This window comes from Gymnoscopelus braueri (genome assembly GCF_963280865.1).
Source record: "Gymnoscopelus braueri genome assembly, chromosome: 21".
NCBI classification, from domain to species: domain Eukaryota; kingdom Metazoa; phylum Chordata; class Actinopteri; order Myctophiformes; family Myctophidae; genus Gymnoscopelus; species Gymnoscopelus braueri.
In genome coordinates this window covers 5355148-5371523 of record NC_137623.1, presented here as the reverse complement: position 1 = coordinate 5371523, position 16376 = coordinate 5355148, and the positions used below count along the sequence as shown (strand labels likewise).

Genomic DNA, 16376 nt, shown 5'->3' with positions numbered 1-16376 from the left:
GGGTTCCCACACATTTTTACCAATGAATTTCCAAAACTTTTCCAAAACTTTTCCAGAATATTTAACCCAATTTCCAGGCCTATATAACAATCATTCAGCGCAATAATGAGTCTCTTACTCCTATGTGCAATGCCCAAAGACAGGCAGTGTAGCAAAAATAAAGCATAGAATGGTATAATTCCATTCAAAATTTCGTGACAAATTTACTAACTAACTACGCATCACGCTGCAGCACGTTCACGTGGTGAGCTTGTAGATCTGTTCTTTTTGTCACGTCCAGTATGCATTAGGCTGCAATCACGCAGCCCGTTCGGCGAAAAACTACTTTTGTTAAATCAATAGCCAAAAACAATGCATAGCCAAATGTTTTTCCAGGACCCTTGATACATTCCAGGACCCTTGATAAATTCCAAACCTTTTCCAGGACTGGAAAAAGTGTTTTCTAATTTCAAAATATTTCCAGGAATTTCATGACCGTGGGGACCCTGTTACTAGTTAGGCGTATACAATCTGGGAACCCATCGCCAAATAAAAAGGAAAAACAGCGCCCTCTGCTGTTTTTTACTCTTTCACTGGGCTCTGGGGGGGGCTATACGGTGGACCTGTGCGCAAGGAAACCGGGGTTTTTGGTCTGCCTTCAGCCTTCCACTTCCGGTGGTGCGACTATGTTTTCATTCCCACTGACAATATTTCTCCACGGAACACTAACACCAATTTCTCCCAAAGAACATGGATGGTTCTGGTTATAAGGCCACTTGTTTCTATGATGAAAGAACAATTTAAAATGTTACTAACTTTCCGTGATCTTGTCGGCTTCGAGGACGCTATTGTTAAATGAGTTTCGGCTTGTTTCTAGTGGGGAAGGAATGGCACACACGTAAATCCCGACCACTACATTTGATTGGGTAAAGCGCGGCCTGCTTCCTGATCTGATAGCACGCCCACTTGAAACCAATGCGCACGGGTTGTCAACGCGGCTACCGACACATTCAAACGCAGAGCAGAATCTGTTCTTGAGAGATTAGGCAGTATATAATGTGGGAACAAAGTAAGGCTCAACACACAGAGGGGTTGTGTTTAATCTCTGGATATGGTGTTTTAACCATAACATGATTAAAACAGATTGGTCTAACTAACTCATCAGAATGTCGCCCTTAATTCCCTTTCAGAACAACAAGGCTTCATAGAGTACATTTCTGATTAAAACAAATATTGCACTAACATGAATTAAAGTTTATAGTTTCTTACTGTGTCTGGGAGTCTGGTTCATTGTGTTCTGGAGACTCTGGTGTCTGTCTCTGGTCGTCACTTCTGGAATCATAACAATCACACAACACTCTGTTTCTGACTCATATATTCCTGATGAAAACTCCTTAATAACATGAACTAACATTAATGTTTAAAGTGATTTTACTCTGTCTGAGGGACTGGTTCATTACTGAATGTTTTAGAATGTCAAAACCAGTCACTCTTCTAGTACTCTGTCTACTGGCTCATGTATTTAGTTATAAGCTTCACAAAATGTTATTCATCTTTTGACTAAAATATAAAACAATGACACTGCAGTCGACACACAACTCTAATATATTAGGATCCTCTCACACTGTGTTCTACAGCAAGAGTTCTCAAACCTTTGTTATACCACGACCCCATTTTATGGGGGAAATGTTTGGGCGACCCGACACTTTATTTGTAGTGCAATTTCAAAGTGGAAATAAAGAATATTGTAAAATAAAAGCATACTCCCTTTATAATCCATTAGAATCTCAATGCTTTATTATTTTATACAATATATAATTATATAGACTTCATAATAGGACTGGTTGTTAAAGATGTATATATAATTATATACTAAATAAAATATTTGAATATATTTGAATATAAAAAATAATAAATCTCAATGCTTTATTATTTGTAATATTCAAATATATTTGAATATATTATATAATATATCATTATATAAAATAATTTGTAGTTCTACAATAATAAATACCCAGTAATTTATGTTCATTTTCTGAGTTTTTAAGAGGAGAGGAGCATAATATTAGGCTACAACTTCTAACCGCGCTTCCGAGAAAAAGACACACCTCGCCGAGTAACCTGGCCAGTGGCCATCGACGTTGGCCCTGCAGTTTGTCCTCTTACGTTGAATATAAACTCCACTAGTAGAAACAGTGATCTTACTTTAGTATAATCATCACAGTAGACTTCCAGTAGAAACAGTGATCTTACTTTAGTATTGATATAATCATTACATTACAGTCATTTAGCAGACGCTTTTATCCAAAGCGACTTACAATAAGTGCATAAGTGCACACACACACACACACACACACACACACACACACGTTCTGTTTTAATTGTGATGTTTGATGTGAGGATTGACATCAGATCATAATTAATACTGCTGTAGTAACGTAGCAGGCAGATTATTTGTTTGTAGGTTACTTAGGAAAACTAGAAATATTGTTCCTGGAGAAACAATGTGGGCTCGCTTCAAAGCCAAAAAACTGTAATTATAAAAAGTACAAATTCAGTTCGACTTGGTATCTCTGTCTTTGTGTTGTGTGTGGGTGCAGACTTGCCTCCGGTTGATCAGATTGGGAGCACCGGTTATCATTCTCCTAATGTGTGTGTGTGTGTGTTAGGGCATTCACAGAATAGTCGAATATTCGAATATTCGAATATATTAAAAGTGACATTGTTGAGAGTAATGTGTTAATAAGTAACGTGTTACTGTAACTCCATACAATGATTATTATCGTCCAGCGATGTGCTCTCACTCTGACCTCAGAACAGTAAACATTTAAAATGACAGAGACATGACCCGCCTTACTCTGTCTCTGATTGCTTTAGGTTTAGTTAGTTGTACGAACGCTTGTTTTCTATTGTTGTATTGTTTATTGAATCTTGTTTAGTCGATACACTTATTTGTTTTAGCTCATGCTCATTTGATTTAGCTATTTTGTCTCATTTGTTTAAGGAAATAGGTAGCTGATATATTGCACTTTTACCTTAGCGCTATGTATACTCTTGGTTGCTTGTTTTTGCATAAAATGCACTAAAGACTTCTGGTGATTAGTAGTTTTCGTTCCCTACCTATGTTGAATACACTTATTGTAAGTCGCTTTGGATAAAAGCGTCTGCTAAATGACTGTAATGTAATGTAATGTAATGTAGGTTTACACATGAGGAGTGATGATTGGTTGAGGTAGTGTGAAATATCATGGTAAGCCAATCTAATTCAGAGTTGACCATGTTACCATGTAAACAATTATTGTGGACCCCCACCCTTTCATTCCTCCATGTAAACCATTATTGTGGACCCCCACCCTTTCATTCCTCCATGTAAACCATTATTGTGGACCCCCACCCTTCCATTCCTCCATGTAAACCATTATTGTGGACCCCCACCCTTCCATTCCTCCATGTAAACCATTATTGTGGACCCCCACCCTTCCATTCCTCCTCCATGTACACAATCAGTAAACCTCACAGTACATTCCTGATGGAAACTCCTTAATCTAACATGAATTAAAGTTTACAGTTACTTACTTTGTCTGGGAGTCTGGTTCATTGCTGTGTTCTGGAGACTCTGGTGTCTGTCTCTGGTCGTCACTTCTGGAATCATATCAATCACACAACACTCTGTTTCTGACTCATATATTCCTGATGAACAATCCTTAATAACATAAACTAACATTAAAGAGACACACACACACACACACACACACACACACACACACACACACACACACACACACACACACACACACACACACACACACACACACACACACACACACACACACACACGCTGCCATGGGTACAATTTGTTGTTCTGACCTTTCGGTTGCATGTCTTCTTCTCAGTCTCCTTCTTTGTGTTCTTGTTAGTTGTCCAGGAGACAGGGTGGAGCTGGGACCCACACCTTCCACCATCACTTCAGCAACACTGTTGAAACATTCATTTCAATTTTCAATCAAATGTGTGTTTTTATCCATTTAGACTTAACCTTGAACCTTGAAATGCAGTCCCAGTTAAAGATGGATATCATTGTTCAGACAGTGACACAATAATGTCTAGAATGAATCCTCGGGTGTGTTTTCATTCACAGAACTTCAAACAGACAGCTAGGAAGACATTCACAATGTAAGACACACTTTGAAAACATTTTGGGCCCTTGACACGATTTATGGTCTAATGTTGGGGCCTTATAGCCTGGTTCCAGACTAATCTGCCATTGCAAAAAATAAATTGCCTGTGGCAGATTAGCAGTGATATTAGTCTGGCCAAGCCAGGCTAGGGGCCGCGTTCATCTCCAATGTTACTACAGGGTTCCCACACATTTTTACCAATGAATTTCCAAAACTTTTCCAAAACTTTTCCAGAATATTTAACCCAATTTCCAGGCCTATATAACAATCATTCAGCGCAATAATGAGTCTCTTACTCCTATGTGCAATGCCCAAAGACAGGCAGTGTAGCAAAAATAAAGCATAGAATGGTATAATTCCATTCAAAATTTCGTGACAAATTTACTAACTACGCATCACGCTGCAGCACGTTCACGTGGTGAGCTTGTAGATCTGTTCTTTTTGTCACGTCCAGTATGCATTAGGCTGCAATCACGCAGCCCGTTCGGCGAAAAACTACTTTTGTTAAATCAATAGCCAAAAACAATGCATAGCCAAATGTTTTTCCAGGACCCTTGATACATTCCAGGACCCTTGATAAATTCCAAACCTTTTCCAGGACTGGAAAAAGTGTTTTCTAATTTCAAAATATTTCCAGGAATTTCATGACCGTGGGGACCCTGTGTTAACCGTTTAACTGGTAACCATTAAAAGGATCCCTGGCTAATAAACCAATCTACAAGCTCAAGCTTGTAGATCGGCTATTTTTGGCAAAGAGGTTTGGTGTAGAGGGGGAAAAAATAGCAGACCAAGTACAAGTTTACTAAGGGTTTAAGTGGTTAAAGCCCAACTAACTTTTTCTTAGATTTTAACAAGTATAAATGTGTCGTTTGTGATAGGGAGCAATGATAATACAATTTGTTCATAAGCTTGTGGATTCAGAGCTTTCTGCTTTCTTTCAGTTACATGTGCTGCTTCAAGTCAAAGCACATTTGTATTCTCCTGGTCAAATCCAGACTAAATCCCCTCCCCCTGACTGCCTGTTAATGGCTGTCTCTCTGTGTGTGTGACCCTGTGGGGGTCACACACAGATAGCAACAATGAAACAATGGGTATTCAAATTATCACTTCAAAGCCATGCCAGACTAGTCTGGGTTTGGAGGGGTGGGTGGTTTAGTTTATTTCTTTCTTTAAAGTTTAGTTTAAATTTTTTATTGTAATATGGATTAGTCAGAAAAAGTTTTTTTTTAAATAGCCGATCTACAAGCTCTTTTTCAGATAGATTGTTTTAGTTACCTTTGAAAATACACAATCCTGTTTCAGTTAGTTATATTTTTTTATTTTTTGTAAAGCCTTGTTTCTTGGCTTAGGCAGCAGTGGGGACACACATATCTTCCTTTTAGAAAGACCTTTTAGAGTCTTTTTTAACACATTGGGTGCCAGAGGTTTATTAAAATATTATACGTTGAGTGCCAGCATTTCTTCCATCCACTTGCGTTATACATTTCGTGCTGTGAGAAGCCCCGACGCGGAAATGCATGTAAACAAACCGTGCGTGCGAGACGGCGGAGGGTCCCGACTAACGCCTGGAACAATAATATTTCCAACGCGACCCTCCATTGCAGCGTGATCGCCGATCGAAAACGGCTCGTTTCCACCACATTAAAAAGAAATGGAGATATTAAGCTTTTAATCAAGGAGATAACATTGAAAACGCCGACCGGAAGGATTTTTGACATGGAGCCACATCCAGCCTCTTCTTCTCAGAAACTGCTTGGGTGATGTCAAAGTTTCGTTTTAGCGCCCCACGTGGCCCACATGTATAAAAATAGAATTGGGTCAAAAACGGTCCGGACCGTTTTCGGCACTTCTCGTTTGGACCCTCAAAAACGGTCCGGACCGTTTTTGGCATTCAATGTGTTAAAAACATAATGAAAACAAGAAGTACAGTTGGAGGGGGTACAGCATTGTGTTAAACAGAGCTGTGTGTGTGTGTGTGTGTGTGTGTGTGTGTGTGTGTGTGTGTGTGTGTGTGTGTGTGTGTGTGTGTGTGTGAGAGAGAGAGAGAGAGAGCTCGGGTGTTCATTTAGAAAGTCGAATGTTTACATCAGCACAGGTTATGTTGATAAAGGCTGGTGATGTTTGCTTTTATGCAGTATTACACACTTTACTTAAGACAAGCAAGGCCAATGTATTTAGTTTTCAGTTAGTATTTTATTGTTATTTATTTATTGTTTATTTGCTCAGGCATTTCTAAGGACAGCTAAAGGTCCTGCTTGCTTTGGGTCCTAAAGGCCCCCTCTTTTTGTCCACTAAATTTAACTGGCAAAGGACTCAAGGAGCAAAGCAGAGAGGAGGATTGCCTTGTGATGGATTTCTGCTTTCATAACTAACTAAGTAAGTAAATATTTAAATGCAGTACTGATCTCTTTAAGTAATAGATTGTGCATTACTCTGTTCTCAAGCTAAACTTTATTTTCATGCTGTTTTATACTGCTCAGTTTGGGCATTCTTCCTGCTTGTCTTGGTGAATCATTGTGTGTGTGTGTGTGTGTGTGTGTGTGTGTGTGTGTGTGTGTGTGTGTGTGTGTGTGTGTGTGTGTGTGTGTGTGATTAATTTTCCTTTATCTGTCTAACTTTAAATGTAATTTGGCAACACATTTGATGTATACCAGTAGAAGGCATGCCACAGCATATACAGTAATGGAAATTTTCATAATTCTATAATTTCTAACAGTTGGCTTCTTGTCATTTCTATTAGGAGGACTGAAGAACACAAGGATACAGAGAAGGCTCTCTCCAAGTGGTTCACTGGGGCTCGTGATAGAGGTGGAAACAGAGTTTGAGCTCAGAGACAGCTTCCACAACTGGATGATGCACCACCCCAGTAGACAAAGTCTCTGTCTCTCTTTCTCTCCCCTTAGCAGCACAATACTTGGTTGGTTCTGTCACTGGGGATTTAAACAGAAAGGCTGAAGAGACACCCACGTACACAGAGGGCCCAGATTCATCTGCAACATGAAACTGGATCTCAGAATCCCTCGGCCCTGTTACATGGACAATAGAAGTTTTTGATGCACCTCTTATACACTATTTTTTTTTTTTTTTGGACCATTTTTATTCTTATATTTTGTTCTGTTAATAGTGTGGAGCATTGTCGGAATATTATTTTGCATTTTTGTGATTTTATGTATATACTGTATGTACACTTGCACGTTTAATGTGTGTGCCTTCTCTTCCTGCACCTTTACACTACTGCTATATTTATTTCCATTTGTATTTTCATTGTATTTTCATTATCTTGTAATATTGTTTTTAACACATTGAATGCCAAAAACGGTCCGGACCGTTTTTGAGGGTCCAAACGAGAAGTGCCGAAAACGGTCCGGACCGTTTTTGACCCAATTCTATTTTTATACATGTGGGCCACGTGGGGCGCTAAAACGAAACTTTGACATCACCCAAGCAGTTTCTGAGAAGAAGAGGCTGGATGTGGCTCCATGTCAAAAATCCTTCCGGTCGGCGTTTTCAATGTTATCTCCTTGATTAAAAGCTTAATATCTCCATTTCTTTTTAATGTGGTGGAAACGAGCCGTTTTCGATCGGCGATCACGCTGCAATGGAGGGTCGCGTTGGAAATATTATTGTTCCAGGCGTTAGTCGGGACCCTCCGCCGTCTCGCACGCACGCTTTGTTTACATGCATTTCCGCGTCGGGGCTTCTCACAGCACGAAATGTATAACGCAAGTGGATGGAAGAAATGCTGGCACTCAACGTATAATATTTTAATAAACCTCTGGCACCCAATGTGTTAATAAATTTGTCAAAATATATATTGTCTATTTTCATCCTGGTAAAACTGAAGACGTGTAAAATGTTATACCCAATTTTTATTTTAGGTGTGTTTACAAGAATTAACACGGTTTATGTTTGCTGCTTAATCTATTTTATTTATATTTAAATCTTATTAGGACCCACGTTGGAAATCAAAGGAACCATTGCACAAACAAACCCAGCTAGGACCCACCTCTATCCCATATAGACTTGCCTAGTTGGGGCCCACCTGGGGCCCAGGTAGAACCCACCTAAAGCCCACATGGGCATCCCAGTTGGGACCCACCTTGGTCCCACATAGACTTGCCTAGTTGGGGCCCACCTGGGGCCCAGGTAGAACCCACCTAAAGCCCACATGGGGCCCATGTGGGGCCCAGGTAGAACCCACCTAAAGCCCACATGGGGCCCATGTGGGGCCCAGGTAATACCCACCTAAAGCCCACATGGGGCCCACGTGGGGCCCAGGTAGAACCCACCCTAAAAGCCCATATGGGGCCCATGTGGGGCCCAGGTAGTACCCACGTAAGGCCCACATGGGCATCCCAGATGGGACCCAAGTGGATCCCGCTGACATGCCGACATGGGGCCCATATGGTTTAGCCCACCTTGAAACCATATGGGACCCACCTAGGGCCCCGGTGGAACCCACCTAAAGCCCACATGGGGCCCAGGTAGTACCCACCTAAAGCCCACATGAACCCACCTAAAGCCCACATGAACCCACCTAAAGCCCACATGGGGCCCATGTGGGGCCCAGGTAGAACCCATCTAAAGCCCACATGGGGCCCAGGTAGTACCCACCTAAAGCCCACATGGGGCCCACGTGGGGCCCAGGTAGAACCCGCCTAAAAGCCCACATGGGGCCCATGTGGGGCCCAGGTAGTACCCACGTAAGGCCCACATGGGCATCCCAGATGGGACCCAAGTGGATCCCATTGACATGCCGACATGGGGCCCATATGGTTTAGCCCACCTTGAACCCATATGGGACCCACGTGGGCGTGCTGGCTGGGCTGGGTCTGGCAATAATGCAGAAGTTAGGAGCCAATGACTGTTTTTCATATAATTCAAAATGGTGGGAGATCTAAAGGTCAGAGGTCAAAAGTCAGAGGGTGAAAGTTGTTCAGCATGAGGAGACGCATATGTGTATCCAAGTTTCATGGCTCTAGGTCAAACAGGGCATGAGTATACCTGTTCAAAGTTGGCATTTTCAATTGAGTGCTATAGCGCCACCTTTGGACGAAAGATTGTGAGAATTATTTCTTGATAGTTTTTCATGACCATCTACCATATGGCCGAGTTTCGTAAAAAGCGACAGCACGGTTCAGCCAGAACTGCGAAAAGTGGCAGACTCGACAGAATACTGCCAATCTTAAAACAGGTCCAGAGCTGAGCTCTGGCCCCGTAAAAATCTAAGCAGAACAATCCCTAGTGGAATAGGGAGTTGGGCTTTTTATGGTCAGATATGTGCAGTGCTGAACGTCTTTTTTTGACATGTAAAAATCCTGATTTAAGAAAGCAGCTTAAAGTTAATTATAAGCATAAATAAGATAAGATAAAGATTCTATAAACGTAGATATCAAAGGGGACAAATTATACAAATGGAGCAGTTACATACACAGAACCCAAAACAAATTTGGAATGAGATAAATAATCTGGGTCCTAAATGTCCAAAAATGATTCCTATGCAAGTATGGAGTGAAGGGAAAATATCATCTGATCCAGTTAAAGTATCAAGGGAATGGGAGGGAGCCTTTTCTGGTTTATTTTCAAGACAAGAAGAAAATACGGATAATGTTTATTTTGATCACATATCTTGTTTGACAGATAAATGCTTACATTCAACTACTGATGATACTTTAAATAGAAGTCTGAGTAGAGAAGAAGTGCTAAAGGCAATAGAGTCTGCTAAGGTTAAAAAGGCTGTTGGTGTAGATTAATTACCAAACGAAGTGCTGAAAGCTCCCAATTTGTTTGATTTATTATCTTATTTGTTGAACTGTTTTGATCAGGGTATTATACAATCTACTTGGTTTAAATCAATCACAACCCCAATTCCAAAATCATCAAAGGATGACCCTAAGATCCCATTGAATTACAGAGGTATTAGTCTACTGAGTACTGTATATAAATTGTATTCTTCTGTACTAAATAATAGATTAGTTGATTTCTTGGAAAGAAATAACACAACCTCCTTAACCCTGCAAGACCCGGATATATTTCTACTTGGAAAAAATGTTTCAACCTTTCAGATGGTGTTGTAGGAGTACTTTGGAGAGGAAAATGTTTTTAAAAAAAATGTTTTCGTAATGTTTTATTGAAATGTTGTAATATTACAACATTGGGTCTAACGGGTATCAGAATTTCCTATGGGACATTTTTACTCACTGTCAGAATAACATGGCAAATGTCAATATACTTCACTAAAACAACTTGAGGGTTCATTTATATGGTTATGGTTTATTATTTGGCCTCAGAACAGTATACATTATGAATAATATTTGGCCTCAGAACAGTACATTATGTTTATGAATATTAACATCAATAAGCCATATTTTTAAGATTTATTTTATTTTAGTCGATGTCCACATCACTCTCTCCATTCATTACAATATCCAACACATCCCTTACAGTGAAGCGAGGCTCTCTCCTTGCTTGTGGCATTCTGAAATGAAAATAAAGACATACCTTTAGTACATTAGTAGCACATCTCACTGCAGGTACATATTTCACAAGTCACACAATACTGTCTGGCCAGTGGCCAACCTATTGTGCTTTGCTTATCCTCACAAAGGCTAAGCACCATCATCACTGATGGTGCTTAGCCTAACAAAGGGATTGAGGATGGCTGTAAGTGGGCAATCCCCAACACCCATCACATGAACAATGATGAGAGAGTCTTAACTGGGCGACTCCCATATGAACAATTACCATACACTGATTGCTAATCACAAACATTACCAAAATGTTTATAGGCAATTATAGGCAATGAAATATGATATGCTAATTCAGTATATTTGTCTCCGAGTACAATTGGTTACAAAATGGTGTGTGTGTGTGTGTGTGTGTGTGTGTGTGTGTGTGTGTGTGTGTGTGTGTGTGTATATATATATATATATATATATATATATATATATATATATATATATATATATATATATATATATATATATATAATGCAATGTGGAGAAAATACACATATAACTGTATAAATGTATTGTGAAAACTAATAAGACTCCACTCCACTCCACTCCACTCTGCCAGGTGAACAGGTGCATTGCTATTTGCTACCACCATGACCCAATGTTGTAAAAATACAACAAGTATAAAGCATGCTCTAATTTACATTTGGGGGATATCTTTCACAATAACAACATATGTACATGTTCTAGACATTCTAATGATCACCAAAACAATTATTACAGACATTTTACTTACTTTTTTTGTGAGGAATCCTGTCCAGTGAAAAAGAGATTTTTCTTCCTACAAGGATTTTCAAGTTGTGACGTTTCCTGCCTCTGTGGGGGGTATTTATATGCAAATATCCTGGCCAATGACATTGCAAGACTAAACAATAGGATCCAATGATGATGTTTAGGTGAAAGAATAACAGGAAAACAAATGATGTATACACTTTGTTTTTATAAAATACAAATGTTGTATTATTACAACAGCGGGTCTTGCAGGGTTAAGTATAAGCTTCATCAGATTGGGGTAAATGGAAAGTTCTATCAAGCTATTTCCTCTCTGTTGCCTGTGTGAAAGTCAATGATTATTTTACAGAATGGTTTCCTACGCCCTCTGGTGTTAAACAAGGGGATGTTTTGTCACCAACTTTATTTGCTGTTTTTATTAATGATTTGGCCAGAGAGGTAAAACAACTGGGGAAAGGGGTTCCATGTGGTCATGTATTTGTAGACATCCTGCTTTATGCTGACAATATTATTTTACTTTCCGAAAGTGAAGATGATTTACAAAAAATGTTGACGTGTGTTGGTGAATGTTGTAAGAAGTGGAGAATGTGTTTTAATCAAAAGAAAACACAAGTAATGCATTTTAGAAATCCAGGTACAGAAAGTAGTTTCAAGTTTAGTGTGGGTGACAAAAAACTAGAGTTTACAGATAAGTACAAGTACCTTGGTTTGTTTCTAGATGAAAATATGTCTTTTTTTCACGTGTATCTGCCCTAGCAGTTTCTGCCGGCAGGGCATTGGGAGGCCTTATAGGCAAAACAAAAATGTTGAGGGACATGGGCTATTTTACGTACTCTAAATTGTATGAAACATGTGTATGTCCTATTTTATGACCCACACCCGTCTGCCCCCTCCCTCTCTACCTTCATCTACCCCTCTTCCCTCCTCCCCCCCTCTCTATCCCACTTTTCTCCCCTCTCCCCTAACAAGGTCCTTCTCCTTGTTACGTCTAGTCGTCCCACCACATGCTCCCTGGACCCGGTCCCATCCACTCTGCTGCAGTCCACGGCACCTGAACTTCTTCCCTTCCTGACCCACCTCATCAACAAATCTCTGACGTCTGGATGCTTTTCCTCTGCTTTCAAGACTGCCAGAGTCACCCCCCTCCTGAAGAAACCGACACTTGACCCCTCTGAGATCAAGAACTACAGACCGGTTTCCCTTCTATCCTTCCTATCTAAAACTCTGGAACGTGCCGTCTTCAACCAACTGTCCTCTACCTCCACCAGAACAACATTCTGGACTCCCACCAGTCTGTTTTCAAAGTGGGTCACTCGACCGAGACTGCCCTCCAGGCAGTGACGTGGTCGCTCCATGCCGCTAGAGCGAACTCTCTCTCCTCCGTCCTGATACTCCTGGACCTGTCTGCAGCGTTCGACACGGTGAACCATTAGATCCTCCTCTCCACCCTTGAGGGGATGGGTGTCTCAGGCTCTGCACTCTCCCTGTTTTCATCCTACCTGACGGGTCGCTCCTACCAAGTGATACTGAGATGGTCTGTGTCAGAATCACACAAGGCTCACTAGTGGGGTTCCCCAAGGCTCGGTTCTGGGTCCTCTTCTTTTCTCTCTCTACACTACATCTCTTGGTGCTGTCATCCACTCCCATGACTTTTCCTACCACTGTTATGCCGATGACACTGATAGCTGATCCTGTCATTCCCCCCCCCCTCTGACACACAAGTGGAGGCATGCATTGCTGCTTGACTGGCTGACATCTCGGAGTGGATGTCGACGCACCACCTGAAGCTCAACCTGGACAAGACAGAGCTGACGTTCCTCCCGGGGAAGGGCTGTGCGCACCGAGTCATGGCCATCACCATTGACAATGCTATGGTGACGTCAACTTTATGAGGAATCTGGGTGTGACCCTGGACGACCAACTGTCGTTCTCGGGAAGCATCGCATCGGTGACGCGGTCCTGCAGATTCCTCCTCTACAACATCTGGAGGATTCGCCCCTTCCTCACGAAGAAGGCAGCCCAGGTGCTCATCCAGGCTCTTGTCATCTCCCGACTCCCGCCTGGACTACTGCAATTCCCTCCTTGCTGGTGCTCCGGCATCTGCACATCAGACCTCTGGAGCTTGTTCAGAAAGCTGCGGCTCGTCTGGTGTTCAACCGGACCAAGTTCTCCCACAGAACTATCCTTCTCTGTTCTCTACACTGGCTCCACGTAGCGGCTCGCATCCAGTTTAAAACCCTGGTGCTAGCCTATAGGGCAGTGAAAGGAACAGCTCCTTCTTACCTCCGGGCTATGGTCGATGCCTACACCTCTGCCCGACCACTTCGGTCTGCCGCCTCGGGCGACTGGTTGCCTCGTCGCTCAGTGGTCCTTCTGGGCGATCTACACGGTCACAGCTTTTTTCTGTTCTGGCTCCACAGTGGTGGAATGAACTCCCCACTGATGTCAGGACAGCAGAGTCACTGCCCATCTTTCGCCGCAGGCCACCTCTTCAGGAAACACGACCCTTCCTCTTCGCCATGCCTACTTGTTGTTAACTAGTTGTACGAACTCTTGTTTTATTGTTTTATTGGTTCTTGTTTATTCGATACACTTATTTGTTTTAGCTCTTGCTCATTTGATTTAGCTATTTGTCTCATCTGTTTATGAAAGTAGGTAGCTGATATATTGCACTTTTACCTTAGTTTCGTTCCCTACCTATGTTGAATGCACTTATTGTAAGTCGATTTGGATAAAAGGGTCTGTTAAATGACTGTATAATGTCATTTTATATTATATTTCGGGGGTTTGGAGGTACAATAGGTTTCAGTTAACACTTCCATGACTGGGGTTTCATCATCCCATACACTGCCTGATTTGGGGATCAAAAAGACAATTTTTCCAGCTATTCTATTGGTCACTGTCTCCCCTCTGTGCTCCAGACGAGCCAACACCTTCTCCCCCACACAGTGGGGGTTCCATTGTCTTTTAAATAGCTATTAACATTTCAATTGCACTCTGCTCAGTCAGTGAGCTCACATATGTGACTGGGTACAATGCTTCATTCATTGAAATCGGAACATATTTGAAGAAGATGTGCTCATTTGAATCTGGTTATCTATAATAGTGCAAACTGAGAAAATCCCTCCTAAAGAATTGTCACTTCGGAGCATCTCTCAGCTCCAGGTAATGGGCGTGAACAATGCGTAATTTATTCAGCCTAGCCACTCCTCTAATCACTCCCCCATTGACACCTTTCAGTCAGCTGTCCACTCTATTTAGTGCCAGGGACCCCCATAGAGGATCTGTGGTGTAAAGAATAGGTATATTAAGTAATCATCATCATAATAGATTGAATAAAATATGTATTTGAAAATAGCAGATCTACAAGCTCACAATGCATGCTTGTAGATCTGCAATTTTCAAATAGCCAATGTAAGTAAATGTATTGATAAAATCCAGTGCTGGTGTTGTTCTGTGAGAGAAACAAGCTACGAGGTCTATGAAAACAAGCCCAAAAGAAACGACCAGTTTCACCACTTCAGCTATTTTCAAAAAGAATCTTGAAAGCAAGCCCAAATAAGCAGTGGTGGAAAAAGTACTCAAATTCTCTACTTAAGTAAAAGTACCAATACTGCAATATAAAAATTACAAGTAAAAGTCCAGAATTCAAAATTTACTTGAGGAAAAGTACAAAAGTATTGGCATCAAAATGTACTTAAAGTACCAAAAGTAAAAGTACTAAATATTTGAAAATAGCAGATCTACAAGCTCACAACGCGTCGCGATGCGACGCGTTGTGAGCTTAAGTACTTGAATAAATGTACTTAGTTACTTTCCACCACTGCAAATAAGCAGCTGCTACACGTCGTCGTGACGTCTTTGTTGAACTGCAACATGGTGTTTGCACTTTGTTCATTTACAGCCTGTACATCTACATAAACGTTCAGATTTCAAATATAAAGTGCTTACCCCATGGCCACAGATGTTACAATTCACTTCAGGTGGGTATAAGTACCCGTATCTTCAGCATTGTTCAATAAAAAGCATTTTAATCCGATCGGCGGCCATTTTCTCATAGAGTTATAATGTGTCAGAGTGCAATACACCTCCCAACCAATGCGGTCGCGTAGTTGAAAGCAAATGGATAAAATGGCCACCGATCGGATTAAAATGCTTTTTATTGAACAATATGGAAGATACATGTACTTATGTGGGCCCGTACATAATTGTAACATCCGTGGCCATGGGTTAAGCACTTTATATTTGAAATCTGAACGTTTATGTAGATGTACGGGCTGTAAATGAAGAAAGTCCAAACACCAGGTTGCAGTTCAGGCAAGACACTCGCCACAACGAGCTAACGAGGCTATGCTATCTAGCCTAGCTACACGTTGTGGAATACAGTGGAATACTTCCATTCAAACGAACGTTGAGCGGCCTGTTTAGCTGAAAGGTTGGTATAGCTCAAAATGGGGGGGGGGGGTGTCATCAAACACACGGAGGAAAATGAATGAATAGTCCTTTCTGCTGAGCAGATCAGAGCAACTTTCGCTATGCGCCGAAAGTTAAGCAACAACGCCATAGCTTCAGACAGAGACCAGTGTTGCCAGATTGTATGAGAGAAATAAGGAACCAGGTCTAGGAAAAAAAGCCCAAAATAAAGCGACTATGGGCCACATGAGCATTTTAACCCTACTGTATACATCGGCTATTTGAAAATAGCAGATCTACAAGCTCACAACGCGTCGCATCGCAAGCGACGCACTGTGAGCTTATAGATCTGCTATTTTCAAATAAAATCTTGGGGGCTAACTTATAATAAAAATACCTGGCAACACTGGCTCTTGAAGACGGTGCTCAGACCATAGGCTCAGACAGTGAAACCGGAGTACAATGCCTAGCTATGACCAATCGAGACCACTATGCTAAATCTCGGCCAAGTGTCTCTCCACCCACAAACACACACACAAACTCGCACAAAAGCAGCCTA

At 41.3% G+C, this 16376-nt stretch overlaps 1 protein-coding gene across 2 annotated transcripts in view; it reads right to left on the bottom strand.

Moving 5' to 3' along the window:
- The window catches only part of LOC308077415 (uncharacterized protein), a gene marked incomplete at its 3' end in the record, with an annotated part of 58722 nt that overhangs the window by 22849 nt on the left and 19497 nt on the right, over nucleotides 1-16376 (bottom strand). Inside the window, exons 10-12 of one of the 2 annotated variants that reach the window (XM_080418096.1) lie at nucleotides 3847-3954; nucleotides 3556-3621; nucleotides 1249-1311 (exon numbers count right to left, since the gene is read on the bottom strand). In XM_080418096.1, the coding sequence (XP_080274222.1) occupies nucleotides 1249-1311; nucleotides 3556-3621; nucleotides 3847-3954 (237 nt within the window). Of the gene's footprint in view, nucleotides 1-1248; nucleotides 1494-3555; nucleotides 3622-3846; nucleotides 3955-16376 lie in introns of those variants that run through there. The other variant, XM_080418095.1, reaches the window with a different exon arrangement.